Below are 14,138 nucleotides of genomic sequence, written 5' to 3'. Positions count from 1 at the left end.
TGGCGAGGAGCTTGGAACAAGGCTGTTGGTAGATTTCAGAAGAGCTTAATGCATTGCTTAAAATCACCTGGCTTTCTGATGGCTGTAAATAGAAAATACATAAATGAATAAAATCACCTGGCTTACTGCAGCCAATGGCCAAAAAGCCATCTTGCCTTAGGGGAAAACTGCTGTTTAGAGAGATCAGAGGACTTGGCTAATGTCATATGTTTAGTGGCTTTGAGTTTGGGCCCTCCAGACAGTAAGGTGAATACTAGCACCGTGTCTCACCAATGTCGCAGGGAACTTGACTCACCTGTTCACCCCAGTCTCTTAGATCACACCCAATGCCAGGTCTGCTCCATTCTCAGCAGCTTACCAAATTTGCGCCTGCCTTTCGTTCAAATGCCTACGAAAACCAGATAAGCACCTTTGCTAGGACACCACAAGGTTCAGTTGAAAAGTAAAATGTTTGCAGTGTCTCATTCAGTGTGATGTCAAAAACTTTTCATAGAGTAGCAGCCATGGCACCACTGTGTGCATCAAGCTTGTGGAATCCACCGGAAACAGTTAACAATGCACACACCACAGCGCTTATTGGAAAACAAAAAATTAGGCCGGGTGTGGTGGCTCTGTAATCCCAGCATTTTGGGAGGCCGAGGAGGATGGATCACCTGAGATCGGGAGTTTAAGACCAGCCTGGCCAACATGCAGAAACCCATCTCTACTAAAAATACAAAATCAGATGGCGTGGTGGTGGGCATCTGTAATCCCAGCTACTTGGGAGGCTGAGGCAGAAGAATGGCTTGAACCCAGGGGGCAGAGGTTGCAGTGAGCTGAGATCGAACCACTGCACTCCAGCCTGGGCAACAGAGTGAGACTCCATCTCAAAACAAAACAAAACAAAAAAATTAACTCATTCAACAAACATCGTTTGAGTCTGAATGGCAGTCTAGTATAGTGATTACCATTTTCTATTTGTGCAACCCTGGGTGTTACTGAAGCATCCTATGCCTGTTTCCTCGCCTATAAAAAAGGGATCATAAAATAGTCCCCTCATAGGGCTGCTGTGAAGATTCAATGAGCTCATTCAGTGAGTGCGGCATCAACACTGAATACATAGTCACTTTTATTTTTGTATCTACCCAGCCCTGGAGGAGGCTCTGGGTGGTCTATACAGGAGGCTAGGATGGCTTAATACTAGTGAAGTTTATATGTGAATTTATGGTGAAAAATTTACTGGTAGTAACAACAGTTTATTAAAACAGTCCAAGTTTTAAGAATTAAAGAATTCTTAATTCTTTAATTATCTGTGGAAAGAATTATCTCTACTCTAACTTTCCCATAGGGATAACTGCTCATTTCTGAGATGTTTTGAGTTGGATTTAGCATCTCATGGTAAATAAAGTAGGTTAGCTGCAAAGTTCTTTGACAACCAACTTGAAGACATTTTTTCCTTTAAAAAAAAAAAGAGATAAACACTTTTTCACCAGTCAGTTTTGTGTAGAAACAATAAATCCAAACACCAGTTTCTAGACAAGTCTCTTGAGTATTTCAATGAACATTCATTTTGGTCTCAGGGCTTGGAGGCTGTGCTGGTTTTAAAGGTCTAGGAGCTGTATCTCATGGATGACGAGGACATCTAGAGGCTACTGGGAAAACTACAGACGGCTATGATTTTTTTTCTTTCTTTTTTTTTTTTGAGACGGAGTTTTGCTCTTTTTGCCTGGGCTGGAGTGCAATGGCGCGATCTCGGCTCACTGCAACCTCTGCCTCCGATTTCAAGTGCTTCTCCTGCCTCAGCCTCCCAAGTAGCTGGGATTACAGGTGCACGCCACCATGCCCCGCTAATTTTGTATATATATATTTTTAGTAGAGATAGGGTTTCACCGTGTTGGCCAGGCTGGTCTTGAACTCCTGACCTCACTGCCTGCCTTGGCCTCCCAAAGTTCTGGGATTACAGGTGTGAGCCACCACGCCCGGCTGACAGCTGTGATTTTACAAGCATTATGGTACTACTCAAGTGTGGTCCCAGAACCCTAGCACTGGCATCACCCAGGAGCTTGTCAGAAATGCAGAATCTCAGGCCCCAGACATACTGAATCAAAACCTGCACTTTAAGGTCTTTCTTTAAATGAAAGTTGCCAGGTAAAAAAAATGAAACAAAAAAAATCGAAGGTCTTTCTGTGCAGGGAGTCATGGCTCATACCTGTAATCCCAGCACTTTGGGAAGCTGAGGCAGAAGCGTTGCTTGAGCCAGAGTTTGAGACCAAAAATAAAAATAAAAAATTATCGGGGTGTGGTGGTGCATGCCTGTAATACTAGCTACTTGAGAGGCTGAGGGAGGAAGATCATTTGAGCTCAGGAGTTTGAGGCTGCAATGAGCTATGATTGTGCCATTGCACTACACTCCAGCCTGCGACAGAGCAAGACTGTCAATCCGAAAAAAAAAAAGCCTAAAGCAAAATGGGCACATGCACCTTTACTGATGTCATCTGAATGTGACCTAGCTTTACAATAGACATCTTCCCAACCCCGCTGAAGGCAGTCAGAACCATCTGCCTTGGAAACACTCTGGGTCAAAGGCAAGTCTCGGCCTGGTGCAGTGGCTTGTGACTGTAATCCCAGCATTTTGGGAGACCGAGGCAGGCGAATAACTTGAGGTCAAGCATTTAAGACCAACCAGCCTGGCTACGGTGAGACCCCATCTCTACGAAGAAACAAACTCTTGAAAACATTACAGGAATATTTCCCAGCTCATCTATGTTCCTTTAACATTTATACAGCACTTGAAGTGGACTAAGAATGTCCTCTCAAGAGACAGGGCACACAAACATTTCCTAGAACAATGAGAAACCTCTGAAGGGATATTTCTGGTGAGTCAGGTACTAAAAGTACAGGCCCAGGAAGCCCTGGATCCACTAAGCAAATAGCTCTGCATTTCCGGAGTCAGGGGTCATATACACACCTCTTGTCAAGCCTGGATCAATCTCCCCTTTTTCAATGTGGGTCCTGCCTAACCCAATCCCTCCCAATCCCCACCTCCATGATCCTCTCCTGTTTCTTATTCTCACTGCGATTTCTATAATTCCTGAGGGACTTGGTGCCTCACAAGCATTTTTTTTTTTTTTTTTTTCCTGGCAGGTTTAGACTGCAGGCTCTTTGAGGGAAAAGACAGTCACTATCATCATCTCAGTGGTACCCACAGCTCGAAGCACACTGGCCCAAAGATCTACCGATGACAGACCAAACATCTCACAAATTGTGATTTAATACCATTATTCCTTGGGGCTTTTACTGCAACTTACCTTACAAAACCCTGCCCATGGAAATCCAGTGATTATGACCATTCCTACCTATTTTACAAAATGAAGGCTGCTAAAAATTAGTTTTATAAGCAAACAGACTAGGTAAAATTACCCAGCAACAGAGCCCCGCCCTCCCTACTCCCAGCTACCTTTCTCAAGTCGTTCTGATATTCTTGAGAAGCAAATGAATCCTGAAATCTAGCCTGGAAAATAACTTGTATGTGGTGAGTCAGTGAGATACACAGACCAGGTCTACTAGCCTCCCACATGTATTCACATACAAATGACAAAAATTAGCACAAATATGCTGCAAATAAAAATCTTTTTTTTTTTTTGAGATGAAGTTTCACTCGTCGCCCAGGCTGGAGTGCAATGGTGTGATCTCAGCTCACTGCAACCTCTACCTCCTGGGTTCAAGTGATTCTCCTGCCTCAGCCTCCCAAGTAGCTGGGATTACAGGCACTTGCCACCATGTCCAACTAATTTTTTTTTTTTTTTGAGATGGAGTTTCACTCATTGCCCAGTCTGGAGTGCAATGGTGTTATCTCCGCTCGCCACAACCTCCACCTCCCAGGTTCAAGCAATTCTCCTGCCTTAGCCTCCCAAGTAGATGGGCTACAGGCATGCGCCACCATGCCTGGCTAATTTTGTATGTTTAGTAGAGATGGGGTTTTACCACGTTGGCCAGGCTGGTCTTGAACTCCTGACCTCAGGTGATCTGCTCATCTCAACCTCCCAAAGTGCTGGGATTACAGGCGTGAGCTACCATGCCTGGCCCAATAAAAATCTTAAGAACTTTGCTCAGTTATTTGGTTGAGGTTTATGATGATGGATTCTATTTCAAAAGTTAAAAATCTAGGTGTCCTAAGATGTATTATTAGGGCAACTGGCCTCTTCCTGCCTTTTTCGTATTATGCTGACAAGTTCTTCAGGATTCATAATTCTTTACCTCTAAGGAAGCTGTAAAAATGGAGTTAAGTATTTTTAACTCCAAAAGCACCTCAGAATGATCCCATGGAAAACTTCGGTACAGTTACAATCTAGTATGAACTGCTGGAAGACAGGTGAGGAAATGTAAAGCTCTTATCCACCAGATACTGTGAAACAGTTCCTGTGGAAGTTTGAGTACAAAACATGTAATCTTCTTCTGTCCCCTAACAAAACAGGAAGGAAACTGAAATAGGAAGCACTGGAAATATCCTGAAGGGGGAGAGAGAAGAAGAAGATCAGATATCAATATTTATTAAAATCTTTATTCATTTTCTTTTTTCAGAATTGAAACCCACAGAACACATTAGAAATTTAGATGCATATCTGTTCTGTTTGATATCTTACTAAGTACAATCTCTGTCTGTGCAACAGCTCTGAGAGGAAATCCTTGGCAGATGAAAAGAGAGGGCAGTGGCTCCTACACTTTCCATTTAAGCAAATAAATTAGCTTCCCAGTAAGTTGTTCCCAGTTTCACTCAACATTTTGTGTTTATGAGAAACACCTTAGTTCCTAAAAACCTGTGGTAGTCCAGTACCCAGTCCCTACCTTGTCACCACCCAGACTTGAGGAATTGAAGGGAAAAAAACTGGCCTTCCCCCGTAGAATGAGTTTCATGAGGCCAGGTGTGCCTGGCTCACTAGTGTGGCTGGCCTGTGCTGGCACACTAGAGTTGCTCAGTAGGTATTTGCTGAATGAATGGGCTTTATGTTAATTAGGGCCCACTCTCAGAGACTGAGAACCTTTCACTAGCTGCAAGTCCTTCAGCAATGTAAGTCAGTGTTCCCCTTTGTCAAAATAAATATGTTTTTCTTGCTAGAATACATATACGACTATATACATTACATATACCTTTAAAACTCATGTTTCCTGAAGCTCAAACTCACAGGATGAGGCATGTAAGAGAGCTTACCAACGATGCTGTTTTACCATCTTTGAGATGTGGTCATTCACTGGTCAAAGAATACACAGTGATGGAGAAAGACTGAAGAGACACGGCAGATGGGAAGGGGAGGCAAGAGCATTTTCTTTTTTAAGAAAAAAAATGGATTTCTTTGGAAGAAAATGCGGGCTTCGGGTGACATTGAAAAATTGCCACGTGTAAGATTCACCTTTCCAAAAATAATATGCAATTAATGTACCTGAATTCTTCCATTTCCTTCCTAAATTTCATTTGACATATTAACCCTGAGTGCAAACAGGGAGCAATGCCTTATTAATACATTCTTGAATAATACTCTGAGCAAATCAGATCCTATGAATTTGTTTTACACAGAAAATTATTTACACCTCCCCCAAACTCACAATGGAGGCTCATATTAAAGAACAGTTTTATAACAAAAACTTTATACTCAAATTAGCCACTCAAACTTCAGAATAAACATTTTTAACAAGTGGGAGGAGGGCAGAAAATGGCCATGAGTTCTGATTTTCCTGGTTTTACGGTATTAAAATGCCTCCACATCTCCCTTTGGATGTCTGGTAGGCACACCTAACTTACAGCAGACCCAAGCCCTGCAACAACTTGACTGTAACAGCCTTAGAGTCTAATAAATAAACTGTAAGGAGGACAGTGTTGCAAAACTTAACAAAAGCATCTACCCCCTTTTTTTTTTAAAGACAGAGTCTAAAAAAGTTGCCCAAGCTGCAGTTCAGTGGCAGGATCTTGGCTCACTGCAACCTCCACTTCCCGGGTTCAAGCGATTCTCTTGCCTCAGCCTCCCGAGTAGCTGGGACTACAGGTGTACACCATTGCACCCGGCTAATTTTTGCATTTTTAGTAGAGACAGGGTTTTACTGTGTTGGCCAGGTTGGTCTTGAACTCCTGGCCTCAGGTGATCCGCCTGCCTTGGCCTCCCAAAGTGCTGGGATTACAGGCGTGAGCCACTGCGCCTGGCCCCCACCTCTTCTTTCAAACAGTTTGAAGTTTAGAACTGTAACTTTATGGCTGGTTTTCTCCAAGATTTGCCTAACCATGCTTTTCCAGCTTACTCCAATCCTGACTTAGAACAAAAGTTTATATTCTCAGTGCCATGTGATACCATTCTATTAGCTTAATTCTAACTTTATGAATTAGAGTGCTAAATTTTATGGATGAAAATTCTAAATTTATGGATCAGAATGCCTTTTAAGATCACGACTTTGAAAATAGGTGGGAATAAAATGAAATGATAAATTTTGTGCAAATGCTTTGAAGAAAGGATGAGACATTTTATTTTCTGTCTGCTTTTTTCCTTAGCAGAATCTTCTGCCTTCAATGTTACGAAGTTCCCAGTTTGAGAAGACTTCTCACTCATTTCAGTGTGGCATACTAAAGGCGTCACGTATTTGAAAGACCACAAATCCGTAACATTTACAGGGAGAGCAGAGCTGACACCTCTTCCTATTATCTCCTCCCAGCTAGCTCCTGGAAGCTCATGGGTGAGCACTAACAAGGTATTCTCATACTGAGCTGTGAATTTCCCTGGACACGCTACAGTGAGTAGCCTTAACACTGAAATCAATGCTTCCTTTGGTTAACACTAATTCTGTGTTTTATACTAGTCTCTGTCTTCTTAAATTCAATACCCTTTTTATAACTCAGTCCATTGTTCTGTCCATCTAAAAATGTATATAAAATATACAAAAGTTTCCTAATTTCATGCCATTTAAAAATAGTTACAGGTTACTCAGTTATCTTTCAATGCAAGAAAATTGGGCATAAATTCTAAAGCCGTTTTTGAAACAGTGGTTGCCTAAAACTAGTTTCCAATGGCTGGCATTAAATGCAGTCAACCACACTGTTTAAATATTCGCCTCTGCTTGTCAGAAATGCAAAGCTGGAACAGCACCTCGACAAGCTGCAGGAGCAAAGCACACAGCTCTGAGTCCACAGGTGAGTGGGCACATCAGGCCTGTCTTCCTTTGCCCCTAGGTTTTACTGCAACTACTTACATGTCGAGATCACTTTGCCAGAACACAAAACTAAAACTGTGTTTCAGCAACCTGAAATTTGAGAGTGCTAAGAGGAGAAAGAAGCATAATCCAACATCATGGGTTCAAAACTCCGAACAAGACTGAATGATGGAATTAGGATTTGCCATAAATCAAAATCTTAAGGATCTTCCTTTTAACCTCCTCAACTTCAAGGCTCAGAAGACTTAAAATCTTCGCCCGGCACAGTGGCTCATGCCTGTAATCCCAGCACTTTCGGAGGCCAAGTGGGTGGATCACCTGAGCTCAGGAGTTCGAGATCAGCCTGGCCAACATGGTAAAACCCTGTCTCTACTAAAAATATAAAAATTAGCTGGGCATGGTGGTGGGCTCCTGTAATCCCAGCTACTATGGAGGCTGAGACAAGAGAATCACTTGAACCCGGGAGGTGGAGATTCCAGTGAGCTGAGATCGTGCCACTGCACTTCAGCCTGGGTGACAGAGCAAGACTTGGTCTCAAAAAAGAAAAAAAAAAAAAAAAAAGGCTGCGGCTTAAAAATCTTTGTTTCCAGTCTTCCAAAATCACAAGATAAGTCCAGCCACCAGTAAGGTATATACTCTCACTTGTAGGCGTGTCCCTTTCTCATTAGGGACAAAAAGGTTGCAGATCTCTGGCGAACAGCAGCTTCAGTGACAAAATGCCTTACAGGCGGAGGTGGAAATTCATTTCAGAAGAGAAATGAGGATGGCAGAGACCACAGGCCACCTGTTATTCACGGTATTATTCAGTTTGCTTTGTTAATTTGGAAAGGACTGCTTTAGGCAAAAGGGGGAAGAATTAGTCTCCATAAGAGAATCATGCTTAGAAGGTAATAGTATTTTCTCTAGAAACAACTTTTTGGTTAATTGGGACACAACTGTGAGAATGCAGAATTTACTTAGGTGTAAAGTCGTTTTTCCTTTTTCCATACCTTAAGAACCTAAATACAAAGGAACCTGTTTTTCAATAGTTCAGTCATCTCCCCAATCGCTTCTACCAAGTGACTGTCTTTTCTTCCCTCCTCTAAGATCATCAAAACAATACTACACAATGGCTTAAAAGCCCAAACATCTTCCTGTTTTTGTCCTTCCCTCCAATTCTATCCTGAACATGTATCTCCTCCAACAGAGTGTGCTATTTTGGCTTGATGGAATGCAAGGTTTTATTTGCTGCCACTCTGTAGGAGGCAGTAAGCATTCCGATTTAACTAGTTTTGGTAAAAAAAAAAAAAAAAGACACACGAGATTGCAAAGTGTTTCCACAAAATCCACAAGCGTGGAGAAAGGACTGCAAGGTTCAACTCAAAACACACGCTCCAGAGCCAGTCCCGGCATTCATCCATCCAAATGTCACACCTCTGTTTGTCCTTTGGCATGGGAATTAAGACTGACCAACCATGATGCCCACTGCTAGAATGGGCAATTGCCGAGGAAGTCAGAAGGCGACTCAGCAGGAATGTCTCCATGCTCTGAGACTTGTGGTCTTTGCTTTAGTTTCCACTACAGAAAACACCAAAGACATCCAAGGCCACCCTGTCCCCTGTCACCAGAACTTGCTGCTGGCCATTTCCAATCCATCTCATACCATTTGGAATTGATTGTGCTGTTTCTCTATCTTTGTAAAAAGAAGTTTCGCTTATTTTGTGTTGAGAATTACAAGTGTGAGAGAGGCATCCTGTCTTCCACCAGTACAGTGTCCATCCCGAACTGGTCAGTGCACTGCTTCACGGTGACCAGGACACTCAGGAGCCGCTGGTCCACAGCATCCAGATGAGGATCAGAGAGCACTGGGGAGATGGGGTCGTGGGCCATGGCAGATTTTAAGGCAGACTTTAGCACACCGTTCTTTAGGTAGTTCAGTCTGTTCCAGGTAGAAACCCGAATGCTGGAAGAAAAGTTACAGAACAAGGTACATAAAACCTCTCATTGTCAAATGGAGTCGAAAGCCTGCTAGGCAGACAAAAATAAAAAAAAATCAGGTAAAATACTTTAAATCATTTTTGTCTTAGAATTACCCCTACATAATAAGCCACATTGTCATGTTGTTTTTTTTTTTTTTTTTTGGAGACAGAGTCTGGCTCTGTTGCCCCCTCTGCCTCCTGGGTTCAAGCAATTCTCTGCCTCAGTCTCCTGAGTAGCTGGGATTCCAGGCACCTGCCACCACGCCCGGCTCAAATTTTTATATTTGTAGTAGAGACGGGGTTTCACCATCTTGGCCAGGCTTGTCTTCAAGTGCTGACCCCCTGATCCACCTGCCTCGGCCTCCCAAAGTGCTGGGATTACAGGCGTGAGCCACCACACCCGGCCTACATTACCATGTTTTGATATTGTTTCTGGGTAACTAATCAGAGATATATACAGAGATTTACATACATGTTCACTGCAGTGCTGTTTATAACAGGAAAAATGTTAAACAATCTGAATGTCCAGTGATTGGGAAATAAATTATGGTTCATTCACTGAAAGGAATACCATGCAGCTATTAAAAACAGTTTTGAAAATGTAGTGGAATGGGAAAATGCCTATGATATGATGCTGGGTAGGGGGAAAAAGTTGGAGGAAAAACCTATTTTACTTCAAATCTATAGGAAAACAAAATACACACACACAGGATTAGAATGAAGTACACTACTAAGTTAAGAAGAGGATGTATCCTTAGATGTTAATGAGTACTACAAACTTCCTTCTTCACGCGTTTCTGAAGTCTAAAAAAATTTTTACTAGGAAAAAATTATTTTAAGGATACCTATCTGCCTTAATTATTTCACCAATTGCTACCATTTCAATGTCTGTCCCCTCCAAAATTCATGTTGAAATTGCTATTGTAACAATATCAAGGTAGAGTCTTTAAGAGGTCATTAGGCCATGAGGGCTCTACCCTCATGGGTGGAACTAATGCTGTTATGAAAAGGCAAGTTCGAGGCCAGGCACAGTGGCTCAGACCTATAATCCCAACACTTTGGGAGGCCAAGGCAGGCAGATCACCTGAGGTTGGGAGTTCGAGACCAGCCTGGCTAACATGGTGAAACCCCGCCTCTACTAAAAATACAAAAATTAGCTGGGCATGGTGGTGCATGTGTGTATCTCAGCTACTTGTGGGGGCTGAGGCACAGAATTGCTTGAAACTGGGAGGTGGAGGTTGCAGTGAGCGAAGATCATGCCATCGTATTCCAGCCGGGGCAACAGAGCCAGACTCCGTCTCAAAAAAGAAAAGGCAAGTTTGGCCCCTTCTTGCCTTCTCTCCTTGCCCTTTTACCTTCTGCCATGTGACATGATGAGGCAGCAAGAAGGCCCTTGTCAGATGCTGGCACCTTGATACTGAAACGTTCCAACCTCCAGAACTGTGAGCTAATAAGTTTCTGTTCATTAAAAATGACAGTCTGGCCAGGTGCAGTAGCTCATGCCTGTAATCTTAGCACTCTAGTAGCCCCAAGCAGGCAGATCATCTGAGGTCAGGAGTTCAAGACCCACCTGGGCAACATGGTGAAGCCCTATCTCTACTAAAAATACAAAAATTACCTGGGCATGGTGGTGCATGCCCGTAATCCCAGCTACTTGGGAGGCTGACACAAGAATCACTTGAATCTGGGAGGCAGAAGTTGCAGTGAGTTGAAATTACACCATTGCACTCCAGCCTGGGCGACAAAGCAAGACTCCATCTCAAAAAAATAAAATAAATTACCCAGTCTGTAGTATCCTGTTACAGCAGCACAAAACAAACTAAAATACTAACTACAGAGTATCTTTATTTATCTGAGAAGAAAAGTTCTTAGCTCTCTGTGAACAAAGCAGGAATTACTGGGTATGCAGAAATGTCTGATTCTGTAAAAGGCAGCCTGTTGTGCAATAATTTAAAAGGTAAGGAAGACTTGGATAAAGCATGCACAGAAGGGACAAACAGGCACAGACGGAGTACAGTTATTTTTTATTCTGAAATATATTACAAATGCCCAGAGAATCAGAGCTTCCTCTGCAAGACTAAGTTATCATATTACTTCCTCTCAGCCCCAAATTCACTCTTCAAAATATGCTCTACTGGCCGGGCACTGTGACTCACGCCTATAATCCCAGTACTTTGGGAAGTCAAGGTGGGTGGATCACCTAAGGTCAGGAGTTTGAGACCAGCCTGGCCAACCTGGTGAAACCCTGTCTCTATTAAATATACGAAAAATTAGCCGGGCGTGGTGGTAGGCACCTATAAGCCCAGGTACTCTGGAGGCTGAGGCAGGAGAATTGCTTGAACCCAGAAGGCAGAGGTTGCACTGAGCCAAGATCCTGCCACTGCACTCCAGTCTGGGTGACAAAGTGAGACTCCGTCTCAACAAAACAAAACGAAACAAAAACAAGCAAACAAAAACAAAATGTGCTCTGCTACAATGGACAGGATTCCTTTGAGCATCTTTCCCCTAAAGCGTTCTCACTAGAGGGTGCTAGGGGGACACTGCAGGAGGAAGGGGCTCTCCGAATGCTTCTGTGGGTCCACGGTGGTGTTGGGAAGGCAGACAGGTCGTCCAGTGAATCCCTGTCTAGCCACATTCCCAGAAGATGTGGGTCCTTGGTGACCTGAAGACTTAGCCTGGCCTGGAGATAACTCTCCTGAGACCCTCTCAACATGGAAACCAGAGCTTTAAAGGCCATCTGTTCACCCTGGCCCCAATTCCCTCTGAAGGCCCACACGTGTGCCTTACCTGCGGCACAGAAGGTTCCTACTGGATTTCCTCTCTCCCTCTGCATGTCATGACACCAGCTGTGGCTTGCCTATACCCTGCCTGCACCCTGGAGAATTTGCTCAGCACTTGTAAACTAGCAAACTTCTCTGCTATCCAGTGGGCTGAGCTAAACCTTCTCCACTGAAGTCCAAACTCTAGTCATTGGGAGGAGGTCCCCTTCCAAGTTTGTCCTTCCTTGGGTACTCTCCCTCAGCCCTAGTTTTCTCTTATAGTAGTCACTCCTGTTATTGGAATTTAGTAATTCTTTATATCGGGTCGGGTGCTGTGGCACACACCTATTATCCCAGCACTTTGGGAGGCTGAGGCGGGCGGATCACAAGGTCAAGGAGTTCGAGACCGGCCTGGCCAAGATGGTGAAACCCCATCTCTACTAAAAATAAAAGAATTAGCCAGGCGTGGTGGTGTGTGCCTGGAACCCTAGCTACTTGGGAAGCTGAAGCAGAGAACTGCTTGAACCCGGGAGGCAGAGGTTGCAGTGACCCGAAATTGTGCCACTACACTCCAGTCTGGGTGACAGAGCAAGACCCTGTTTCAAATTTAAAAATAAAATAATAAAACAATAAAATTATATCAGGAATGACGAAAAGAAGCTTCTTAGAACTTAGAGACTTTATGTTATTTTCTTGACTCACCTTTCAATCGCTCTGTTCTCTAATACAGAGTTTTTAAAAAAAATTCAATTACTATTTATTATTTATTTTTTTGAGACAGACTCTTGCTCTGTCGCCCAGGCTAGAGTGCAATGGTGTGATCTTGGCTCACTGCAACCTCTGCCTCCTGGGTTCAAGCAATTTTCCTGTCTCAGCCTCCCAAGTAGCTGGGATTACAGGCACCCACCACCACACCCAGCTAATTTTTTGTATTTTTAGTAGAGATGGGGTTTCACCATGTTAGCCAGGCTGGTCTTGAACTCCTGGCCTCAGGTGATCCACCTGCCTTGGCCTCCCAAAGTGCTGGGATTACAGGTGTGAGCCACTGTGTGCCTGGCCAAAATCAATTATTATTTATGGAAAAAGTTACTTTTGGTTTAGATAATTTCAAACTGAGATATGCAAACCCCAGGTGGTCTGTGATGGGTGAGTGAGAGGACTTGAAACCAGAAGGGAACCAGGTATAGTAACCAGGGATACAGTTTTTATTCAATTTTATTTTGGTGGTGGGGTGGGGAGTATGGGTGATTATATTCTGATATTAAACCAAACACAGACGTGTATTACTGAATACATATAACCTTCTATTCATACAAAATTTGAGATGAATTCTGAGCTTTGCGTTCACTGCCTTTACCTTTCCCTGACATCCCATTTCAGGATCTCCAGAGGTTCTAGCTTGGAAATGTTTGAGAAGCACTGCTCAGGTATCAGGAAGTCTGAGGGCCAAGAAAATGATGTCCTGTTACCTGAGCCTGGGAAGAAAGACAATGCAGGCACATGTATTTGCTGTGCATAACTTACATGCAACACTGATAGAGAGGGGCAAGAATGCTTCTTTCATCCAGCGAGGGGTTCCCAAAGCTGAAAAGTAAATTAAAACTTAGTGAATTCGGTGGAAGTACCATTCTCTTCTTAGCATCAAAGTAATAGCAAATTCTGTATGAAACTCAAATGTGATCCTAGATAATTTCACGCCCCAGCAGCTCAAATCACTTAAATTGAAAACGAGCGGGGCATGACCAATTAGACACAGGATCCCTAACAGCTTGTACTAAAATATCTGCAAACAAACATACTCATTTACAAGGGACCTTTTCCTGCCAAGATATTACAAGGTGCTGGAGCATAACTATGGTAAACACAGTGTGGAGTTCACAGACCAAGGGAGAACCTGAAGACCCCTAAGGCTGAAAAGGTTTTAAGGAGTAGGGAAGAAATATATTAGATTCCCACAAACAAGCAGAAGACCATTACTTGTAAAAAGAAGGTCACATTTGTTCTACTCCCAAATTAGCAATATCCTATTCCCTACAAGTAAGTATATATACAGATTCAAATTGGAAAAACTGTTCAGAGGCTGAGGAAACTGACTCACAGCAGATGCAAAAATTACCTTAGCAGCAATTCAGAGTTAGAAAAGAAGAACTGATTCTGGAAAACTGTCAACCTTTCACTCTTACCAGAGGCTCACCTTAACAGCTGGAGTCTGGTAGTCTTAGTACAGTGTAGGTCCTCCAGTCATGCAAGG

General features: G+C 43.1%; 1 protein-coding gene across 4 annotated transcripts in view; it reads right to left on the bottom strand.

Moving 5' to 3' along the window:
• Positions 1 to 4,520: 4,520 nt before the first annotated feature.
• Positions 4,521 to 14,138, bottom strand: part of FAM20B (FAM20B glycosaminoglycan xylosylkinase) — a 48,495-nt gene continuing 38,877 nt past the window's right edge. For all 4 annotated transcript variants that reach the window (XM_012444518.3, XM_064370791.1, XM_021668103.2 and 1 more), the window contains exons 7-8: positions 13,412 to 13,471; positions 4,521 to 9,112 (exon numbers count right to left, since the gene is read on the bottom strand). In XM_012444518.3, coding sequence (XP_012299941.1) covers positions 8,881 to 9,112; positions 13,412 to 13,471 — 292 coding nt within the window. In that variant the 3' untranslated portion in view covers positions 4,521 to 8,880. The remainder of the gene's footprint in view (positions 9,113 to 13,411; positions 13,472 to 14,138) is intronic.

This window comes from Aotus nancymaae, unplaced genomic scaffold (assembly GCF_030222135.1).
Source record: "Aotus nancymaae isolate 86718 unplaced genomic scaffold, 86718_ANA_hifiasm-v0.15.2.pri h1tg000108l, whole genome shotgun sequence".
NCBI classification, from domain to species: domain Eukaryota; kingdom Metazoa; phylum Chordata; class Mammalia; order Primates; family Aotidae; genus Aotus; species Aotus nancymaae.
This window is presented reverse-complemented; position numbering and strand designations above follow the sequence as displayed.